General features: G+C 39.2%; 2 protein-coding genes across 8 annotated transcripts; one reads left to right on the top strand and one right to left on the bottom strand.

Moving 5' to 3' along the window:
* Positions 1-654: 654 nt before the first annotated feature.
* Positions 655-15641, top strand: mbtd1 (mbt domain containing 1). Of its 6 annotated transcripts, none has more exons than XM_061229785.1 (17): positions 655-792; positions 2718-2919; positions 3144-3277; positions 3564-3678; positions 3858-3940; positions 4395-4512; positions 4824-4958; positions 5099-5187; positions 5348-5582; positions 5923-5978; positions 6100-6204; positions 6358-6505; positions 6676-6758; positions 7576-7810; positions 8314-8385; positions 9023-9217; positions 10759-15641. In XM_061229785.1, exons 1-17 carry the CDS (start codon positions 772-774, stop codon positions 10875-10877), a joined length of 2145 nt encoding a protein of 714 aa, XP_061085769.1. In that variant the 5' UTR covers positions 655-771; the 3' UTR covers positions 10878-15641. The 6 variants fall into 6 exon arrangements, with proteins under 6 accessions (XP_061085769.1, XP_061085761.1, XP_061085790.1 ...); XM_061229777.1 differs by having other exon boundaries at positions 5905-5978; XM_061229793.1 differs by lacking the exon at positions 655-792 and adding an exon at positions 885-972 and having other exon boundaries at positions 5905-5978.
* Positions 15642-16315: 674 nt separating this feature from the next.
* Positions 16316-20753, bottom strand: nme2a (NME/NM23 nucleoside diphosphate kinase 2a). Of its 2 annotated transcripts, none has more exons than XM_061229832.1 (5): positions 20650-20753; positions 19753-19884; positions 18422-18523; positions 16808-16920; positions 16316-16653 (listed from the first exon to the last, which is right to left on the bottom strand). In XM_061229832.1, the coding sequence occupies exons 2-5, from the start codon at positions 19879-19881 to the stop codon at positions 16536-16538; spliced, it is 462 nt and encodes a 153-aa protein (XP_061085816.1). In that variant the 5' UTR covers positions 19882-19884; positions 20650-20753; the 3' UTR covers positions 16316-16535. The 2 variants fall into 2 exon arrangements, with proteins under 2 accessions (XP_061085816.1, XP_061085808.1); XM_061229824.1 differs by lacking the exon at positions 20650-20753 and adding an exon at positions 20182-20294.
* Positions 20754-21425: the final 672 nt, after the last annotated feature.

Here is a 21425-nt window from a genome sequence, read left to right as displayed (position 1 = left end):
TTGACAGTCAAAATTGCAAATGTTTGTTTTTTGACTCGCATTTTCTCGTAAAAGTGGACAGGAGCTATATGCTAGTGGCAAATAGAATTTCATTAACAATTGAGAAGGCATCGGTAATCGCTGGGAAATTATGGAATTATATACATTGTACGCTTGACCACACTATCAAAGTTTAATGGCGTAATTCAAACCCGAGTTGCAGAACTGAAACGATTAGTAGTTAAATTAAACCACTAAAATGCATTCAAGAGTTATAAGAAATGTATGGAAGTCATGCAACCTGTTGTCGTTACACACTTTCCGTCGCGTAACGTAAAATAACGAAACGAAAGCAGAACACTGCAATGTCTTTGTGCGGTTATTTCCGGTTAAGTTCAATGTGTAGCCTATGCACTTGTCAGATAAATGTAACATGCAAGTAATTTCATAAAGCTTGTACTGTTGCTGCGAGCATTACCTCGCATAGAATTCCCTTACAAATATAATGCATGCAGTAAACCTCAGGGACCAATAGCTGATCGAAAGATAATATAAAGATGAGTGCGACCAATGTATTTAGCGTTTGTATTAGTCGGTGACCATTTCCTCCATCTAGCCAATGGTAAACCAGTAGGTGTATCGTGCGCATGCGCATTATGAATATGTTAATTTTGTTGATATTCGGCTGGAGTTCATTTTTGGCTTTTAGTTTGAATTTTATTGAATATCCCCTCTTTGGGGTTTTCGCAGTTGCACACTGAGAAAATAGGAAAGACTTTGCATGAAGGGCTGATGGAAGACACAAGGGATTTGGTGAGTTTGTTAGGTAGAATGAGTGTAAAACCTTGTTCGCTAGGTGTAGCTAGCTTGCTGGCTAGCTGTGCTTGTAGTACAATCCTGTTTTCCCTCTTTGTTGTGATTCTGAGCTTGCAGCAGAAACGGCAATCACAAGGCCATAGCCTCACACGGGGACCATTCTTAAGAATTAAAAAGGTCGGTGGTTTGTTTTGGCTTCAGTTGTAGCTGAGTGAGTGTTTAATATTACCCAGCACCTATTACCAATATCGCAGTATTTCATAGTTATGCTTGCAGGGCAAATGGAAGCGCAAGAAGGCCCGTCATGGCACTGCTCAGTGCCAGTGGAGGATTGCTAGTAGCTTGCGATAAGCCCACACGGCTAATGCTGCAGTATCGGGAATGTGCATCAGTGCTAGATTTATGTATAAAAGATCGCGGATTTTCCCTGTTAGTATTCCTGTCACAAAATTCGAGCCCTGTAGTATTAGCTGCCAAGCGTAGCAATGTGAGATCAGCCACACTGAGGAAATGAAAGAATGGAACCATGCACTGGTGTATTGTAGAGGTTTCGCGACATGGTTTCTAAATGGATAGAGCATTCTTGCTAGCTACTAGCTTAGTCATTTTAAAATAAATAATGCATTCCTTTTTCACGTTTTAGAAAGCTGTTAGCCAACGATAGCTGCCGTTTTAAATATACCTTTCTAACATTTGGTAATGTTGCCTGGCTAACAGCGACACTACTACTAGTGGTTGTTGACATGCCTTCATTGCTTGACTCAAGTTCTGTGCAGTGCTAGCTAGGTTATGCGTGCTTCGGTTATTGTGTTTTGGTTTTTACGCTTTTATAATCTTGATAATTGGTGAATTACTTTCCAAATTATGTAGTGACTACATTCGTGCGTTTCAATTGCTAATCTATTTTCCCTGCCAAACAAATCACTTTCGCATACGTTAGCTTGCTAGCTATGTAGCTATGGATAGTTTATCAATCGCTGTTTTTTGGCATAGTGTTTCGATTGTTTATTATTATTATTATTGTTATTGTTGTTATTATTATTATTATTATTATTATTATTATTGTTGTTGTTGTTGTTGTTGTTGTTGTTGTTAGCAGCAGTAGTATTAACAATAGTAATAGTAGCAACATTATATATTTGTATTAGCTACTTCTGTCATTATATAGGCTTAGTTGTAGTTTTTACTGCCATATCACTGGTTTATTTGGCAAGATACTCTTGGTATGTATGTTGCCAGTTGTGTCTTACGGTGTTATAATACTCCTGGCAATATGTGAAGAATTAGAGAGAAATAGCTTGCGCACTGTTGTATTGCAATAACACTGATATAGATTGTTTTTATTATTTCTTTTTAAATGGCATTCAAGTGGTTGGCAACAGGAAAGCTTGATTGCTTGCATGTAATCAGTACTTGCTAAGCAACCTAAAAACATGCTTCTGAATGTACAAATATATACTCTCACTGAGTATTAGGAATTTATTAGGAATACCTTTTTCACGCAATGATCTTATCAGCCAATCAGGAGCTTCAGTTAATCTTCACATCAACCATCAGAATGGGAACAAATGTGATCTAAATGACCGTGGAATGATTGTTGGTGCCAGACAGTGTGGTTTGAGTATCTCAAAGTGCTGATCTCCAGGGATTTTTTTTCACACACAACATCCAGTGAGCAGCAGTTCTGCGGGCAGAAACTTGTTAATGAGAGAGGCCAGAGGAGTAAGGCCAGACTGGTCAAAGCTGACAGGAATGTGACAGTAAGGCAAATAACAGTGGTACACAGATGAGCATCTCTGAACACACAACACATCATAACACATAAGGGGATAAGCTACAGCAGCAGATGACTTAATAAGTAAAAAAAGAAAAGAAGCCTAATAAATGGCACAATGTATATTGAGAGATGTGTGTTCCTGCAGGCTGAACACACTCCACGTTCAGAACGGAAGAGGCGGGACTCCTTCGGGATGTTTGATGGGTATGACAGCTGCAGTGAGGACTCCAGCAGCAGCTCCAGCTCGGAGGATAGTGAGGAAGAGGTGCCTTCCATCCCTGCCAGCCTCCCCATTATCAAGAACAATGGCCAGGTGTACACCTACCCTGATGGGAAGGCGGGAATGGGTGAGTGCTTCTGTGAGTAAGTTGAGAAAGACGTTGAGTAAGACGATTGTCGTTTGCGATGTCATGGCTTTGGAGCAATAACTTTTTCCTTGTCTGTACAGTGTCACACGACGGCCTTAGCATACATTTTTCCGGTTAATGTGTGGCTGTGAACAGAGTAAGGTTCTGCAGTTCTGCGGCCTTGTTTATCTCGTTAATGTCCGTGTTTCGCTTGTCTGTTCCAGCTACATGCGAGATGTGTGGAATGGTGGGAGTGAGAGATGCTTTCTACTCGAAAACCAAGAGGTTCTGCAGCGTGTCCTGCTCCAGGAGCTACTCTTCCAATTCTAAAAAAGCCAGTATCCTGGCTCGACTCCAGGTAAAGGCCTATTTTTTTTATTTATTTTTTTATTGTTTTGTTGGTTTGTTTAATCAATTTATTCACTTGAAATAGCCTTATATTTTTGATGCAAAGCTACCTTTTACTATATCCATCTCATGTTGTAGCATGCAAAATAGAACTTTGCTGTATATAAATTATTGCAAATCAACTTTCTGTCATAGCCAATGGAAATGTAAATTTTTTGTGTAACATAGTAAACATAATAATCATATTTCATGATTATTCTGAACAGTGGACCCTTTATTTTGTTATTTTTTGTTAGGGTAAGCCACCAACAAAAAAAGCTAAAGTCTTACAGAAACAACCTCTAATGGCAAAGTTGGCTGCTTATGCCCAGTACCAAGCAAATCAGCAGAACCAAGCTAAATCAAAAACAGGTATGTCCTGAAGACTTTATTCTCCTGTGGTCAGTAAGATGGGAATTAAAATTTGTTGAAAAGATCAATAAAATATATGTATAACTGATGAGACGTTTATTGGAATGAAATCTATAGTAGTGACACTTATGTGTTTATTTTATTTAATATGTTTATTTTATTTTGGTTTCCAACTGTAGTGGTCCCTGTGGAGGGCTTTGACTGGGGTCGGTACATCTGCAGCAGTAACTTGGTTGGTGCACCAGTTAGCTGTTTCAAGCATGTAAGCAATGTTTAAAACTCCCTTTTTTTACTGCGTTATTTGACTTAAGATGAGCAAAACCTGCATTGTGTCGGTTGAGTTTGTTAAATGTGCCATCATCTTAAAATGTCCCTTTGTATATTATTTCTGGTTCCAACATAAAAAAATTTGCATAAAGGGGGTCACTCTGCATTTTCTTTCAAGTGGCAACAAACGTCAGACATTAAAAAGATGTGCCCTTAAGTACATTAAACCTATATCAGTCCGTGTTTGGCCTGAATCCGATGTCATCATGCTTTTTTTCCTTCATGTAATTTCTCTCCGTAGGTTGCAGTTGCAGCACCCATATTACCATTGCAAATTCTGCCCGTTGAACAGAATGCTATTGTTAAGCATTGACTCAGTGTTTGCAGTGTTACATTTTGACTAGTTCTTGGCACCAATGTGTATGTGTGGACTCTCTTTGGTGCTTCAGGTCCCTATGGGAACAAATTGGGGTGACATTGCAGAAGGGGTGAGGGTGGAAGTCCCCAACTCTGACTGCACTCTACAAACGAAAGTCTACTGGATAGCGGGTATCATCAGACTGGCAGGTAATTCCAAAGAAAATGGCACCCTGACTATTTAATGTTGCATATTTTAATATCATTGGTACGGTGTGATTCATGCCCGGATGCCATCCCATCTCATTTGTTTTTATCAAAGTAAGTGTTGCTCAGTAGTCTGGGATTTTGATTGCAGAAATAAACAAGGGGAAGATAATCAGTGCATTTAATTTTGTTTAATAATCAAAAGTGCTATGAATGCTAATTCTCTTGATTTCTCAGTAAAAGATAGTTATCCAACATGTACAGCAGGTTTGAGAGTAGTCTTATCCACGTTTTTGATCTGGTGTTTCCCCCAGGATTCAAGGCGCTCCTTCGGTATGAAGGTTTTGACAACGACGCCAGCCGGGACTTCTGGTGCAACCTCTGCATCCCTGAAATTCACCCAGTGGGCTGGTGTGCGTCCAGTGGGAAGCCTCTCGTACCACCCAAATGTAAGAGAAACTGAAGCTGATAAGCAGGAGAATGTGAAGTGGTGGTGGTGCTGATTTTACTCAGAACCATTTTTCTCCATGTTTGTTGCACTAATGGAAGTGTTATCTTAACCAGAACTCATTGTCTCATTTCATTGTAGCCATTCAGCATAAATACACAAACTGGAAAGCGTTCCTTGTGAAGCGCCTTACAGGAGCCAAAACACTCCCCCCGGACTTCACCACCAAGGTGAGGCTTCGTCACCATTTTTGTCAACAATTTCTCCAACTCTCCTAATCAGACCTCAGGTTTTTCCTCACCCGATTACATTTATTTTCGTCTATTGAAGTGCGCTGAGTGTGTATTGTTCTATTGTTGAGCAGGAAATGTCGGCTTGTCTGGCCCTCAGGTGCAGGAGAGCATGCAGTATCCTTTCAAGAAGCTGATGCGTGTGGAGGTGGTCGACAAGACGCACCTGTGCCGGACGCGCGTGGCCCTGGTGGAGCAGGTGATCGGCGGCCGGCTGCGGCTGGTGTACGAGGAGAGCGAAGACGGCACCGATGACTTCTGGTGTCACATGTACAGCCCCCTCATCCACTGCATCGGCTGGTCCCGCAGCATCGGACACCGCTTCAAACGATCCGGTAAACCAGCGGGGCACCGTGGGCCTATGGGTGTGGTGCATGACTGTGTAAGGGCGGCCTGTAGCGTAGTGGTTAAGGTACATGACTGGGACCCGCAAGGTCGGTGGTTCGATCCCCGGTGTAGCCACAATACAAAGGGCACAGCCGTTGGGCCCTTGAGCAAGGCCCTTAACCCAGGGGAGGATTGTCTCCTGCTTAGTTGAATCAACTGTGCGTTGCTCTGGATAAGTGCCAAATTCCATTAATGTAAATGTAGTGTAAAGTGTGTTTTAGTGCATAGGACGTTTGGGAAGGTGACTCAATGGTAAAATTAATGTTATAGTCATTTTTTCTTTCTTAGATGTGTCCAAGAAGCTTGAAGGTCAGGCGGATGCTCCTTCCAAACTGTTCCTGAAGGTTGGACATTTTTTAAATTCTCTATATTTTTTTTAACTTGTGATAAAGTTCTCATACACTTCAGGTTTCTGTTGGGCAGTGACTGATGGCATCTTTTTTGCTCCATCTGATTTCTCCTCAGGTGAAGGATGTTGACCAAAGTGGGGATTGGTTTAAAGATGGAATGAAGCTAGAGGCAATAGACCCTCTAAATCTCTCAGCCATATGTGTAGCTACTGTAAGAAAGGTGAGGCATAGTTTACGTTGGTGTGGAATTACTTGGTCTTGTGAAAGATGTACTGCCTTCCTGTATGATGTTTTGTGGACAGGGGAGATTCTGCCGGGTGATGCTCTGACCTCATACTGTTTCCCCCACTGTTCCTTGTCCTCTGCGTGTCAGGTCTTGGCAGATGGGTACCTCATGATTGGGATTGACGGATCTGAGGCGGCAGACGGTTCTGATTGGTTCTGCTACCATGCCACCTCCCCTTCCATCTTTCCTGCTGGATTCTGTGAAATAAACGAAATTGAACTCACGCCACCTCGAGGTACAAAAAAAAAAACAAAAAAACATTCTCCAGTTTTTCATCCAGTTTTCCATTACTTACTCATGGTGAGATTAACTAAATGACCGTATTGGCCTTTGGACCGATCTGGCTCACTTGAATGCTCTTGTTTTGAAATGAATGGTCTTTATTAATCCAACTCTATTTGACAGGGTACACAAAACTCCCATTCAAATGGTTTGACTACCTCAGGGAAACGGGTTCAATTGCAGCTCCTGTGAGGCTCTTCAACAAAGTAAGTCTGTCTCTTGCTCCTTTTATTATTTTTGCAGGAGACCTGCCCTATGAGTGGCCTGAAATGTGTTCGCTAATCTATCCACACAGAATGCATGGCATACTTTTAAAATAATCAAGACATGTCTTTGCGTCTTCTTAATTGCCAGTAATTATAATTTGTTTTAAAATCATATTTGACTAGTTACTGACATACATTGATAAATTAAAGATTGTGACTCAGTTTTTTTTGTTGGTGGTACCAAGTGAAAGATGACAACTAATGTTGTTCATAGTGAGGATAATACGAAGTATACATGTTATGGCCTCACAGTGTGGTATTAAAACACCAATTGTGCCAATGGTGGTAATGAGCAGCAGCCCCACAGGGTGGCATACGTCAAGGGCGCCTTTGGTTTCAGCGGGCAGTGTTGACCGTGTATGATCGCACAAGAGGAGCTCCTCTTGTCAAATGTGAACCTGCAGTATGCCAGCACCAGCTGTGCTCTTCTGATGTAACCGCTGGGCTGCTACTGGCAGGCTGCACAACTGCACACTCAATGCAGCCTGCTGGGTGTGCTTTGAAGACTGTGTTTGTGCCCTCACGAGTCAACAGAGGAATTTCTATTAGTGATGAAGATGTTTATGAAAAAATGTACAATTCCAAAGTTGTCCTTTTGATGCTGATAATGCCAATGTTAAGGAAGGGATATGAAAGTTTGGGTGTTAGTGGTCTAATACCCAACTATTATGGCAAAACATTGTGAGTAGACCTTGATGTAGCTGGCCTCTGCCATACTGACAACATTCTCCCACTTCCCCCTCCTCACCACCTACAGGAGGTTCCAAACCATGGTTTCCGTAATGGCATGAAGCTGGAAGCTGTAGACCTGATGGAGCCACGGCTCGTGTGCGTGGCTACGGTGACTCGCATCGTTCACAGGCTTCTGCGCATCCATTTCGATGGCTGGGAGGACGAGTATGACCAGTGGGTGGACTGTGAGTCACCTGACCTCTACCCTGTAGGCTGGTGTCAGCTGACAGGATATCAGCTTCAGCCACCTGCTGCACAGAGTAAGTATGAGTGGGGGAGGGGGGGGGGGGGGATTAACGGTACAATATTAAAAGGAGAACTCATCTTGAATTAATTCATTTTTAAAAGCAAGGTGGCATGGCAGCATAATTAACAGGAGTAGCACTACTACTGTACCCTTGAACAAGGCACTGTTTCTGCATTATTTGCATAAATATCGAGCTGTATAAATGGATTATATGTGAAAGTTTAGACTGGCTCATTGAAACAAATGACCTCTTGATTTCTTTTCATGTTGTTTGGTTGTTGGCTGGCTTGCCTTGCGTTAGGTTTGGATTGAGTGCTACATCTAAAATTTCATGCAGATGAAAAAACTACAATTAGATATTGAATTTCACGTGGGCTTGTAGGATATTTCTATGTGAAAATGCAAAATAACTGCAATTAATCAGGAAGTGACAGTTTTTTTTTTTATCTGTGTGTTTTTGAACAAATATAATTACTTGTATAGGATGCTGACACTAAATTGTGTTCTCTGTTTTAGGCCCCAGAGAAATCCCTCCACCAGTGACAAAGCAGAAGAAGAAGTCTCAGCAGTACAAAGGGCAAAAGAAAAGTGGGTCCCATAAACTGTTTCTCTTTGTTCTTTTATTTCTCTTTCGCCAACACTCCTTAAAAAAACAACGAAAAAAAACTGCAACACGAAATTCAAACTTTGTTCCCGGTTGGTTTGGAAGTCCTCTGGGTTTGGAATTGGAGTTGGTGAGATTCAGGTGTTGCTGTGTCAAGTTGACATGACACGGTCTCCAGGTGTTGTACATGCGTACGCAGTGAAAAATGGGCACAGGTCGTGGACTGCTTGCTGTTTCTACAGAGTAGATTAGAGTAGCATGGAGTCGGACAATGACATGACTTTAGGTAGTAAAATGACCGAACCTTCTGACTGAGGCCCGAGAAGCCTGACTTGTTGAGTCCTTGAGCTTGAATTCTAACAAGAGGAAATAGGAACTTTTAACGGCCATTAAGATGGGCTTTATCCCACCAGCATATTGAAAATCGAATATCGAAAAAATTGTTACTGTTTCTTTCTGAATGTCATTCTTTAAATACAATTTATTTAATGACAGTCTCCATCTTGTAGAGAAATTGTTGGTGTAGGGTCACTGGGGAAGAAGAGGTAGATGTGGGAGAAGAGGAAAGAGGTAAGACAACGGGAGGCTTGGTAGCTTACTCCAGTCTGACTTGGTGTTTAGAGAGGAAGATTCCTGTCGGGAAGAGGCCGGTCAGTTTGTCGAGCGTGCCTCTGACAGGCGCAGTGCGGAGGAGCTTCTCGGGTGACGAAGAGCTGACCCCGCCCCTTTACCCGCCCCATCCCGCACACGCGGCGGCCGTGGGGCCCACTCCACCTCCCACCACTAGTGGGGAGCTCAATCCCAGCCTCAAATCAGGTAATCCACCAACCCACTCACTCCTCCCAGTCTCTCACACAGGGGGTGCTGTGGACGTCCGTGCGCACACCAGAGGGCTCTCATTGGACGGCCCGAACGAACCATTTATACGCCACTCATTCTGTCAGCTAGTCCAAATGAGCGCTTATGAGTCAAAATGAGCATTTATTCCGTTGAGAGGATACTGCTTTCTGTTTTGATTTCATCTCTAAAAAATGGAAATGCATGAATTAGCTGGTTCGGTTTTAATTGCAAAGATCATCTTTTTTTCCTTTTTTTTTTTTTTCTTTTTTTTCTTTCTTTCTTTTTTTTTGCCTTTTGAGTGCCATAGGAGAAAACCCTCATTCTGCACTTGCCTCGTTTGAATAGTTGTTCATTCACTTTCAAATTCTACCTGCTTGTGACAAATAGAATCTGCTTGAACTAGATTACTTCACAGCTGTTAATACTGTAGTATTAGTTTTGTGTGTGCTCTTGGGAGTATGGTACTGTAGAATTGAGTATGGATATATTTGCAAGCAGTTTGGTTTTGTGATAACCGGACAGATGCGTGTTGTGGAAAACCGATTTCTTGGCATAGCTAGGAGTTCTTATTTCTCCATATTGTCCCCATGTTTATCCTTTAGAAGCATGTGTGAGCCTCCGTTCATATATTTGTAGCCTGCATGACCGTGGCAACTGGTGTGTCTCATCTACATTTGTTTGTTTTAATGGCAAAACTATTAACAGTACTTAATAGTGACCATAATATAGCTGAACGGACTTTGCACATCTGAGAATGTCCAGTCTTGGGTAAATGCTACCAATTTGTATATCCAACTGCTTCTTTCAGCTTAACAATTATAGTAAACTTGAACTTAAATGTTGACAGTAACCAGACGACTAACTCAGCTGTACCAAAATTCTTTCAGTTCATTTTCGGAAGAATGAACAGAAAAGTTTTCATTGTAATTTAATTAGTAGAATTTCACCTTTATATACTTTATATAGATGGTGGATATTCATGTTTTTCCCATAAACTAATAAGTAGCCTGCTAATGGTAATGGCTAACATAGTGCGTAAGATTTGTTTTTCCCTTTAACCTCTCAGTTGTGGATGTGTTGCGCTTTCCCTGCTCTCTGACTCCGCAAGGTTATGTGCATAGACTGCGGCTCTGCCTGTGTCAGAGCTTTGCAGAAACAAAGTAGCCATCAGTGAGGTGCCTGCCTCCACCATGGCAAACACAAATGGTACAACAACTAGCGTGCCCAAGTGTTCCTACAAAGCTGTGCTTTCATTTTGTCATGTGATCGGAGTGCTTCCCTTTGGGAGCAAAAAAAAAGTATTTTGTGTGAGAGTGTATCTGGTTTTGTTTGGTGGGGGGGCAGCTGTTGCCTGTAAATCCAGCTTAAGTTGTTATAATTATAAATATGTTTTATGGTTTTATAAACTGTAGCTGGTGTGTGTCAACTGGTGTGAGTGAGTGTGAGTGTGTGTCTATATTGTATATTTGTATATATTTCCCCTGTTTTCTGATACACTTCTCTTTTCTTTTTTTAAGTGGCATCACTGCAGCTGAAAGAGGAGGCTCCAGAGGTGGATGAGTTCAGCTTCTCACAAGGCGTCTCGGACCAGGAGAGCAACGGCTCTGGCAGCTACTACATCAAACAGGAGCCGTGAGACAGCCCACAGGAACTCTTAATCAAGGCAGAAGCCTTTGCCCTGTCTGACCTGGCCAGCACTTGGATATCAGCTCGGGGTGGTTCGGAGCACTCTGGAGGGACTGCAGGAGAGGCTTAACTCCAGATCTTAAGCAATGGTTTATCGGGTAAGAAAGACAAAAACATTTAGCAGAAGTAGACGAGAGAGAGCTGTTTTGCAGGATTCCTTTTTTGTTTTGTTTTCATAAATTTGCCAGATGGACTTTAAATGTTCATTGTACTTGAAGTTTTCAAAGATGTTTTTGTAAGATTTTTCAAAGTTGAGAACTGTTGTGTGTCTTATGTTTCGGTAACTTTGGGGATATTTTGTGAGAAATTTTAAGTTTAATGGGGAAATCTATGAATATATATAAATATATATATTAATTTGTGATGAAGAGTGGGTTTTGAATATATTATATAAATCATAAACCTTACTGGTATGAACAGACATTCAGAATAAATGGAAAACACTGTCATAGATTGCACTACAGGAATGTACATTTCTATCAGCCTGTAGCAGTCACCATTGCCACAAAGCAGCTTTATTGTATGAGTAACAAAACACGTTGACCGTCAAGCAAATTTGTAAAATTTTAAGAGCTCTGTGCGAATTGTAAAGAAATATGCTAAATGTCACAGTTGACATTAAGATATGCAAGCTTTTGAGTTGCGTTTTTTTTAAAGAGAGATCTGTAATATATCACCATCTGTCTGAAAAGTTCCTTATTTCAGAGCCATATTGTTGCAGATAGGTGAAGTATTCAACTGAGCCTTTGAATAAAGTGTTATTTGCATTATTATTACCATTATTACTATTATTATTGTCACCATTAAAGTGTACTTCAGGTTGTTTCTAAAAAAAACCGCTACCTTACCATAATCTTTAATATATGTAATTATACAAAATGAGCTATTAGGCCAGAATCTGTTTGAAAACTTAAATCCAGCATTTATGGTTTAGTTTAGAAGACTACATAAAGCACTGAAAATAGAAATATGTTAAACGCTCATGGTACAGACACATCAATATCCAGATATAAGCAAAGTTCAGCTTAGTTTCCACAGGTTGATCTTTGCTTGATCAAACATTTTGTTTCTGCGTGTCCACCATACCACTGTATCCATTTTGTTTCATTCATGGCATGAGAAAATACTGTCTTGTCCTTTTGTCAAAAAACTCATTCCATCTCAGAAATCTTTGTACTACCTCTTTAAGAACCGGGCAGTGAAACACTCGAGCAGTTTCCAATCCATGAGGTAGTGGGACCCAGGAAAATCAGCTGTTTTATTCTATTTGATTCATATGTAGAATGGCAGTGAGGAAACTGTGTGCAGTGGGCCTTATGCAAAGGACAGTGTAAAATCTGTAATTCACTAAGCATTAAATGTATATTCTACCTTCATCGAAAGCTTAAAATGGCACACACCAAACAGATTTTTTTATAACATAGCTTATTCACAAAGGAGTCATTTCAATGGCGACTCAATATGCAATAATAATTTTAATTGAATTATTGCTATAACAGGCTCTCATATATTTGAAGATTTAAAATATAAAAATATAATATATACATAAATCTAATTACTGTTAAATTGGTTGCTTAAAGGTGACGCATTCTCTATCATCTGTGATTTTTCCCATTTTCTGTGTGTGGGTCTGTCTGTCTGTCTATTTGTGTGTGTGTGTGTGTGTGTGTGTGTGTGTGTGTGTATAGCGTGATGTATATGCACACATGTATGTGTGATGTGTGCATGTACAGTACCAGTCAAAAGTTTGGACCCACCTTGCCTTTTTCTGCTTTTTCCTATTAATGTTTAATTTCCTCTGTTTGTAATCAAACAATTCATACGTGGTCAAAGTGCAGATTTATTACTAAACGTTTTTGTACATATTGGCTTCACCATGTAGTAATTACAGGAACCTTTATACATAGCCCTGCATTTCAATGTTTGAGACAAATTAACACAATGTCAAATAATACAGTCATTTTGTATTTGTCTGTGACCTATCAACATCACCAGTCTGGACATCATATTTTCAGGTTTTTGTCCAAGTGATACAAAAATCCTTTGCATTTGAATTGATCTATATGGGAACTGGAGGGTGGGACTAGATTCAGCTGTAAATTATGCTGATACAGTATGGAACACATTTGTTGTCTGAATGGCTTTATGTCATCAAGGGTCCAAGGCATCAGATGAGCCTCAAACCATCGTGCTGCTGCCAGACATGCTGTAGATACTACAAGGGACACTTCTCCAGACTAATTTTCCTGTTGAACTCAATAGAATAATTATTCTGGAGAAATCTAGTCCCACCCCCCAATTCCCATAGAGATCAATTCAAATGCAAAACGTTATAGTATCACTTGTAGGACAACCTCAAAATAAGATATCCCGACTCTGGCGATGTTGATGGGACACAGACATCAGGAAGTCATGTTATGCACTGGTTATGCAACCATAACTATTTTATTCAACATTATGTTAGTCTGTATCAAACATTGAAATGGAGGGGCTGTAATTACTACATGGTGAAACCAAAATGTATAACCTTTTAATAAAAGCTGAGAATCTGCACTTTGACCGCATATGAATTGTTTGATTACAACAGTGGAAATAAAACATTAATCGAAAAAGGCAAGGTGTGTCCAAACTTTTGACTGCTACTGTATATATAACACAAACTATACATACTATTTTGAAATTGACCATTTAGCTGTAGAACTGTTGAGTTAAATGATTGTCACCGTAGGTGTGAATAACTGTACTATAGTCTCACTTCATATACCAGTAAGGTTGACAATAAATTCTCAGGAAACCTTTGCATCTTGTTTAATAGGCTTGTTGTGGGTTTGTGGGGTGTGGCTAATGGCTTTCCAGGTGGTCAGTATTGAAGATATACAGGACATCTTAAGTAAAGCGAAATACTTTTTATTAGTTGTTGCTGTTGCATCTGGCTTGCCGCTTACATTAATATTGCTGAGGTTTACATTAAGTGTAAACTCTTCAAGGGCACTTTGGGGTCATTCTTTGAAGGAGTACCCTTTTACATTGGTATACTTTTAAAACGAAACACTGATTTCAGTTAGTAGCCCTCACAAGGCCGGGTGATCAAGGCTTGGTTCTTCCAACCAAACGCTTTTTCTCAGTTTCCAGCTCACTCTCTCTCTCTCTGTCTCTCTCAGAGAACAATCTCAGGTGCTCTTGAACAAGACGCAAATTAAAAACTTAATGGGACACCTCTTTTGCTCAGTTTCTGAATTCTTGAAAAGCACTATGCCACAAAATTGTCATTCTGTAATTTTTTTGTCTCTCTTTTGTGGACGGATGCTTTTGAATGAGTCTTTAAACATGAAACTGTGAGCAATGTTTAAGTTCTTGTGCGACAGCATTTAGCTTTTTGTGTCAATGGAGGGCCAGCTAGCTTTTGAAAGTTCTAATATTTCTTTTTCTTTAATTTGTAACGCTTTATTTATTCCTTGGAAGGGGATATATGGGCACAACCTCAATTATGCTAGCTGGAAAAAGTGAAAACTAATTGAGTTTACCCATGGTCATAGTAGGGTCCAGCAGAGCAATAATATCTTATGGTGGCATTCTACAAAATGTGTGTTTCACAGATTACTTTTGTTGCTGTTGGGATGTTTGGAATGGCAGGTGAGTTCTGGAAGTGAGAGGTTTGCTTTAGCGGGATGTCTTTTATTGAAGAGCATAACGGCCATTTTGTGACTCTTTTGGTGTCTTCAGTCCATTGTCATCACAGTTATTTCTGAGCGATCAAATGGTGCCAAGTGGACTGAATAAAAACATGTTTAGAAGAAAATAATAAAAATAATTATACACAAATGAGCTTTACAGGATTATAAACTGAGACAGTGTTAGTGACCAAATGGCGGAGGTATATTTTTAGGTTTATTATAAAAAGACGTGACTGTTTCAAGACAAATTTAGCTGCTACCCTCTTCTGTGATGTAATTTCCACATTTAGTTACCATACATCCACATCAATAAATTAATTCTCTATTAATTGAAAAGCGCACAAGTCAACTTTGAGAGCAAACCTTTTCTGTTAATGAGATTGAGGCCTTATCTCTTTTGTTATGCTCATTGTTTTGTGAAAGCAAAAAAAAAAAAAAAAATGATTGAAATAAATCTTAACATGTTTAGTAAACCAAACATCCATGCATGCGGCATTGTGAACTTCATGTAGAGGCCCATGATCCTGAACTGACCTCTTTTCTTTGTGCTATGATCTTTAGTTATGTGAAATTTCTGGTCCTTGGATACTAACACGGGTCTTTTTTTTTTTCTTTTCTTTTTTAGTTTGTTTCTTTTTTTCTTTTTTTTAGTTTTTTTTATGTGAATCCCCTCTATCCTCAGTCTGTATTATGGTGCTATATATTTGATAAACTGATAATCCTTTATTAATGGGGAATGATTTTCAAAACTGTAACTGAGGGGAAATTAAGTTGTCTTCTGTTTTCTTGTATTTTGGATACAAATAAAAAAATAATACAAAAAAATTTGTAGAAAATAAAAAATATTAAAACAATCCTTTTACCCTCATGGTACATCTGGGGCTACAGTAAAATATGGGGTTTGTACATATGTTCTTGTTTTTGATTGTGTCTGTACATGTTCTTTACTTTCGTTGTCATGGTAATTTGTGCCGTGAGCAAGAGGTTTAATAGCCTTTCCCTTGAATTTGTACATAATTAAAATAGCGTGAAAAAGACAATGTTGTTTTTTTGTTTGTTTTTTACAAACCTTGCAAACGTCAGCATGGATGTGAAAAAGCATTAATTGGAGATACTTCACTAAATACTTTTTAACACTGAATAAAAGTATATAAAAAGTGTTCTAATCAGTGCTTCTCTTTATCTTCTGTGTTGTAGAATGTTTCTTTCAAGCCATATTGCTTTGAGGTAAATTTTCAATTTATTACCACCAGAACCTTTCCTGAAATACAAGTACTGAAGTCAACCATCTTCTAGAGAGATTCCACTACATGAGATTAAAAATGACTCTTCCTTATGACACATTGCTGATTTTACAATCTCAGTACTGGGCAAATAGTCGCCCTACCCCACACATTTTACTGTACATGCAATTCCTTTCGAAATGGTTCTACTCCTGTTTAACAACTTCACAACCACTTATGTAGAATTCACCTCCTTCAAATGGCAACATGTTTTACTCTAACCTTGAGGTCAGAGATTATATGGAGTAATCTACTTTAAATCCCACTCTGGTCTGTTGTAGCACTGCTAATAATCTTGAAAGAAGCAAAAGCTCTGCTTTTAAGCCACTCCAAAAATAGGTTACATAAATAGGTTTATAAAATAAATTGGTCACTTCTGAAACATCAAACACTGCAAAACTGGGTTCACCATTTTATTGGAAAGTGCACAATTGGAGAGTTCATGAAACTGTAAAAATACAACGTTTGCTTACAATAATCTGATTGGGTAGAAATGCTAGAACCAAAGCAGGTCTGAGACCTGGTGAAGGCCCACGGTGGTCACAATGCCTGTTACATCTTAAACATTTTCTACTAAAGCGGTATAGCTGGAGCAGGGTGTTATGGGTCCCACTTTCTATAGACAAATACCAGAATAACATGGGTAAACACTTAGCCATAGATCCAACAGTCTGCACACTTCTGATATGACACAAGCTCTTCAGGCTGGAACCACCGGCCAATCTCTGTGTTTGCACTCTCAACAGAATCACTCCCATGGATGATGTTTCTGAAAGGGCAAGAAGGACAATGTAGGTCCTTGTAGGTTCATCCAAGTTAACATGACATTTGGGTCAGTCTAGTACATGAGATAAAATAGTACATGAAAACATGAGATTTTAAAACCAAATTGTTCTTTGTACTACATGAAAAATGGAACTCACCTGCTAACTAGAATACAGAAGTCACCACGGATGGTGCCAGGTTTAGAGTCTGCCGGGTTTGTCTCACCCAGCATAACTCTACCAGTCTTAACAACATTAAGGCCTTCCCAAACCTAGGGAGAATTTGAAATATTCTTTAAATAACACATTCTAGTATCATACAGAGTATTGAAAACTATATTGGAGGCAATTCAGACTGAAACTAGATTTTGAATCAGATTTGAAATCGTTTCTTCTTTTTCTTATCTGAATTTGATCTTTGGTGTAGGTATCATAATCTGTGTGTTTGGAAACATGAGTAAAGGGATACACAAGATGCTTCCATTTAGAATTAAGTACATCAGTAACCTCATGAACCACTGTTATAGTAGTGATATTTCTGCATGGCAAATAATTTACTTGTAGATGTAGTAGTGTAACAGAAAAACAACAGACCCAACTGTCATGACATGCACGCTGCTTGTTCTGAGTAATTGACTCATTCATTGAAAGGGGCAAATTATAGGATGCTCAGCTAAAATGATCACAAATGCTTTAAAATGGCAACAAAAACCCAAAATACGCAGAAGAAAACAAGCAACTACTGTTAAAACGGATCGAAGAATAGTCAGAATGGCAAAGATTCAGCCATTCATCAGCTCCAGAAGGATCAAAGATGATCTACAATTACCTGTAAGTGCTGTTACAGTCAGAAGACGTTTTATCGAAGCTAACCTATCAGCAAGAAGCCCCCGTAAAGCACCATTGTTGAAAAAAGGGCATGTGCACAATCGGTTAAAATTTGCCAAGAAACACATCGATTGGTCCAAAGAGAAATGGCGTAACATTCTGTGGACTGATGAGCGTAAAATTGTTCTTTTCAGGTCTAGTGGTCGTCAACAGTACGTCAGACAACCCCCAGTTACTGAATTCAAACCACAGTACACTGTGAAGACAGTGAATGGTGGCACAAAAATCATGGTATGGGGATGTTTTTCATACTACGGTGTTGGGTTCTTATATCACGGACCATGGATCAGTTTGAATACATCAAAATACTTGAAGATATTATGTTGCCTTATGCCGAAGAGGAAATGCCCCTGAAATGGGTTTCAACAAGACAACGACCACAAACACACAAGTAAGCGAGCAAAATCTTGGTTCCAGACAAAAAGGATTGAGGTAATGGAGTGGCCAGCTCAATCCCCCAACCTCAACTCCATTGAAAACTTGTGGGGTGACATTAAAAATGCAGTTTCTGAAGCAAAACCCAAAAATTCACAGGAACTGTGGAATGCAGTTAATTCATCCTGGGCTGAAATACCTGTTTCTAGGTGCCAGAAGTTGGTTGACTCAATGCAACGCAAATGCATAGCAGTTATCAAAAACAATGGTTATGCAGCTAAATATTAGATCAGTAATTTAAAGTGAAGTTAAATAATTAAAAATGTCTTCAGTTTATACAGTAGGTGTTTGAGTTTGAAGAGAAAAATGTCGACACTGCCATTTTTTTGAACAGATTAAAATTCTTTGCTTCCTGTAAAAGAATAACGCAGACTTGATCAAATTTGTTAATCCTTTGATTTGGAATTGAATGTGTAATGTTTCTACTACATTTTAAATATGAAACTTTACCATTGCGACAACAGGACCAGAGTGCATGAAATCGACCAAGCCAGCATAGAACGGTCTGTCCTTATGCTCACTGTAGTGCTCCTGCAAGAGTTCTTCAGATGCCTGCATTATTGAAATATAAAAACCACAGGCAAACTTCAAAATTGGTATCACAAATAATTAATTCAGAAATGTCACTTTTTATTCAATGCAGACTGGGTAGAGAGTATGTCATGGAAAGTTTGACAAACCGATAAGAATATTATTAGTCCTGAGTGGGGTAATTATTGGGATTAGCTTATAAAAATATCTTCAATAGTAGGGGAGACCGGGGGTGCTTGTAACATTGGGTTAGTTGTAACACCATCAATTTGACCAATCAGGAATGAGTTGTGGTAATGTGATCACTATTGTTCAGACCCATATAAATAACCTAGCCAAAATAAATAATTTTACAAAAGAAATCTCATCTTGTCTTGTCTATTGCTTGTTTAGCAGTCACAATATTGTACATAAAATGGTTTAACTTCCATTGCAGTAAAAAGAAGTTTCTCTAGTTAAATACGATACTACAAATTCATGCCTCATCTTCAAAACTCACAATGGCAAAATAGCTGGCTATGTAATTGCTGCCCAGGTTGGGGATGGATGAAAACGTAATTCTAGTTAGTTACAGTATATTGGTTTAGAAAGTGATTTTTTAGAAATAAAGTTGTTTTACATTTAAAGACTAAAATGTATCGTTTATTTTATTTAAATATATAATTCTAAAAAGGGTTACCTTGCAAAAAGACATTTATAAAATCTTTGTAAAATCTGATTTTAATGTTTCAAATGTTGATGTTTTTTGTTAATGTTCTTGTGTACATTTCATAGTGTGGCTGATTGATTGAAGAAACTCACCCCAGTAGTTGGGTATGTTGTAACAGTGGAACTCTTTGCATTTTACATTAACTCACACATTCAGTGATAGTGTAGATGTCTAAATTACTAGTATTTGTAGCACACAAATATGGGTGGCTTATGTAAAATCTCTCACTGAGTTATACATGTTGAGCAATAAGTGTTACAATCATCCCCAGTCTCCCCTATACGTGATTCATGTTTATTCGTAAAGCCATGTTCCAACAATAACTTTTCTGACAAGTCAAAATGATTGCGCCATCAACTACTGCAATTTTGCCCAGCTTAATGCGAGCTTCTATGCATATTGCTTTTTTTAACTGACATCTGACACTGCAAAACAACAGCTTATGTTTAAAAAAAAATGTTTTATCCTCTTAAAAATAAATGCTCAGAACTATCGACTTTCAACCTAACGGCAACAAAGAGAAGAGTTAAGTTAAGCATACGTGGAGCAATTTCATGCCAACGAGTTTGAATCCCTTCTGCTCGAAACGTTTGATGATCTCTCCAACAAGCCCCCGTTGTACGCCGTCGGGTTTGATAGCAATGAAGGTGCGTTCCTCAATTCCAGCCATGTACTGTAACAAAAAATATGTTACGTGAATTTAGCTGAGGATACAGCACTATCCTTTGTTGACTTTCACAGCTTCACCTTGAAGGGGAGACTACTCTGTGCAAAATACCCCCACCCCCACTGCAAGTGACATATGCGAAGCAGCGAACAGTTCACTCGCCAGCAAACACCCCTTGCAATACAGAGTAAACTGCTTAACCTTCTTCAGTTGATAGTTTAGCTAATCACTTCCCGACACAGCTCAACCTATCTCAACATTTCTGCAAATGTAACGTTTATGGCAGCAGTGGATTCCACTTACTGGAGCAAACGGCTGTGGCATGTGGCATCACAAAAATCAGTTACTTGCAAGAAGTGGCCAAATTTACGCCTCACCTAAGGTTACAACCGACGAATTGGTTAGCCGATGCAAACCGCGCTAATCACCGACTAAGCACTATCAACATAGGGCTTACATCTGTCAGACAAACCACTCGTGCACGCGATTACTTTACTACAAAGCGCATCATTTAGCTAACTTGCAATAACTACCTCACTTAACCAATAATAGCCCGTACTCGAACCAACGAAACAACACGGTGAAAGCCAAACAGTAGAAATAATCCAGATATGTTCGATACACAGGTTTAAACCAAGTCAGAATAATAGGTGAATGTGTTTAGAAAATAGTCCATGCTCCAACAAGTGAACAACATTGATAGTTAGCTCTGCAATTGACAAGAACTGTGAGAACCATTACCTTGCAAAAGAAGAAATAAAAATGTTTTACCTTGAAGATGTACTTGCTCTAGCAACAAGAAACAAAATCACACTGCTGGCATTTGCAGCTCACTCGAACAGGTTCTTAACACAGACTAGGCTATAATTCCGAAGTAGGCGGGGATTGCACGGGGTGGTTCAAATGTCACGAAAGACAGTTGCCTAGCCTAATAGATCTACATTTCATTTGCAGTGAATTGTTGGTTGGGTACATTGTCTGAGATCCAATTCGCGAATTTTGTAAATTTCCATAATCTCTCCAAATATTTTTACTTCGGAAAACGAAGACGCCCTTGTAGTCTAAAAAAGAACGCGAATCAGAGTTTCGTGTGTATTGCAGGAAGTTTATATTTGTATTTTATTTTGCCTTACATATTCTGGATGCGGTTAATATAGTTGAGGAAACATACAGGAACAAATGATAGTTATGTTGCTCTTCCAATGACAGTTAATCCGTAGTAAATCTATAGGCTACATTATCTGTTAGGAGTGCTACATAAACAGTTTATCCCAGGGTATTAGTGGTCTCTGACAGTTGGTCCATTTCTGATACTTAAAATGTAGGCTGCCATTTTATTGCATAACGTAGTCTAATGAAAATGAGACCAGGCTTGTTCTGCATTTCTGTGTTTGATCTCACAACATGCTTTAAAACCAGTAGAGCCAGAGATATACAAATGTCACCATCAAGATGTATTCATCAGAACTGCAAGATAAAGGGAGATGTTTTTAGTTTTTTTATTATTATTATTAAATAGAAACATTGAGGTTTGTCTGAAAATGTGG

The sequence above is a fragment of the Conger conger genome, chromosome 2 (assembly GCF_963514075.1).
Source record: "Conger conger chromosome 2, fConCon1.1, whole genome shotgun sequence".
NCBI classification, from domain to species: Eukaryota; Metazoa; Chordata; class Actinopteri; order Anguilliformes; family Congridae; genus Conger; species Conger conger.
This window is presented reverse-complemented; position numbering and strand designations above follow the sequence as displayed.

Excerpts from the sequence above, each read along its gene's own strand:
- mbtd1 (XM_061229777.1), top strand. The coding sequence starts at position 772 with ATGGAAGACACAAGGGATTTG. Across the intron at positions 4,513-4,823 it reads GGGTATCATCAGACTGGCAG|GATTCAAGGCGCTCCTTCGG; the intron begins GTAATTCCAAAG and ends TGTTTCCCCCAG. Across the intron at positions 5,979-6,099 it reads CTTCCAAACTGTTCCTGAAG|GTGAAGGATGTTGACCAAAG; the intron begins GTTGGACATTTT and ends ATTTCTCCTCAG.
- nme2a (XM_061229824.1), bottom strand. The coding sequence starts at position 20,202 with ATGCCACAGCCGTTTGCTCCA. Across the intron at positions 16,921-18,421 it reads CTGGTCCTGTTGTCGCAATG|GTTTGGGAAGGCCTTAATGT; the intron begins GTAAAGTTTCAT and ends AATTCTCCCTAG. Across the intron at positions 16,654-16,807 it reads TTCTGTATTCTAGTTAGCAG|AAACATCATCCATGGGAGTG; the intron begins GTGAGTTCCATT and ends TTGCCCTTTCAG.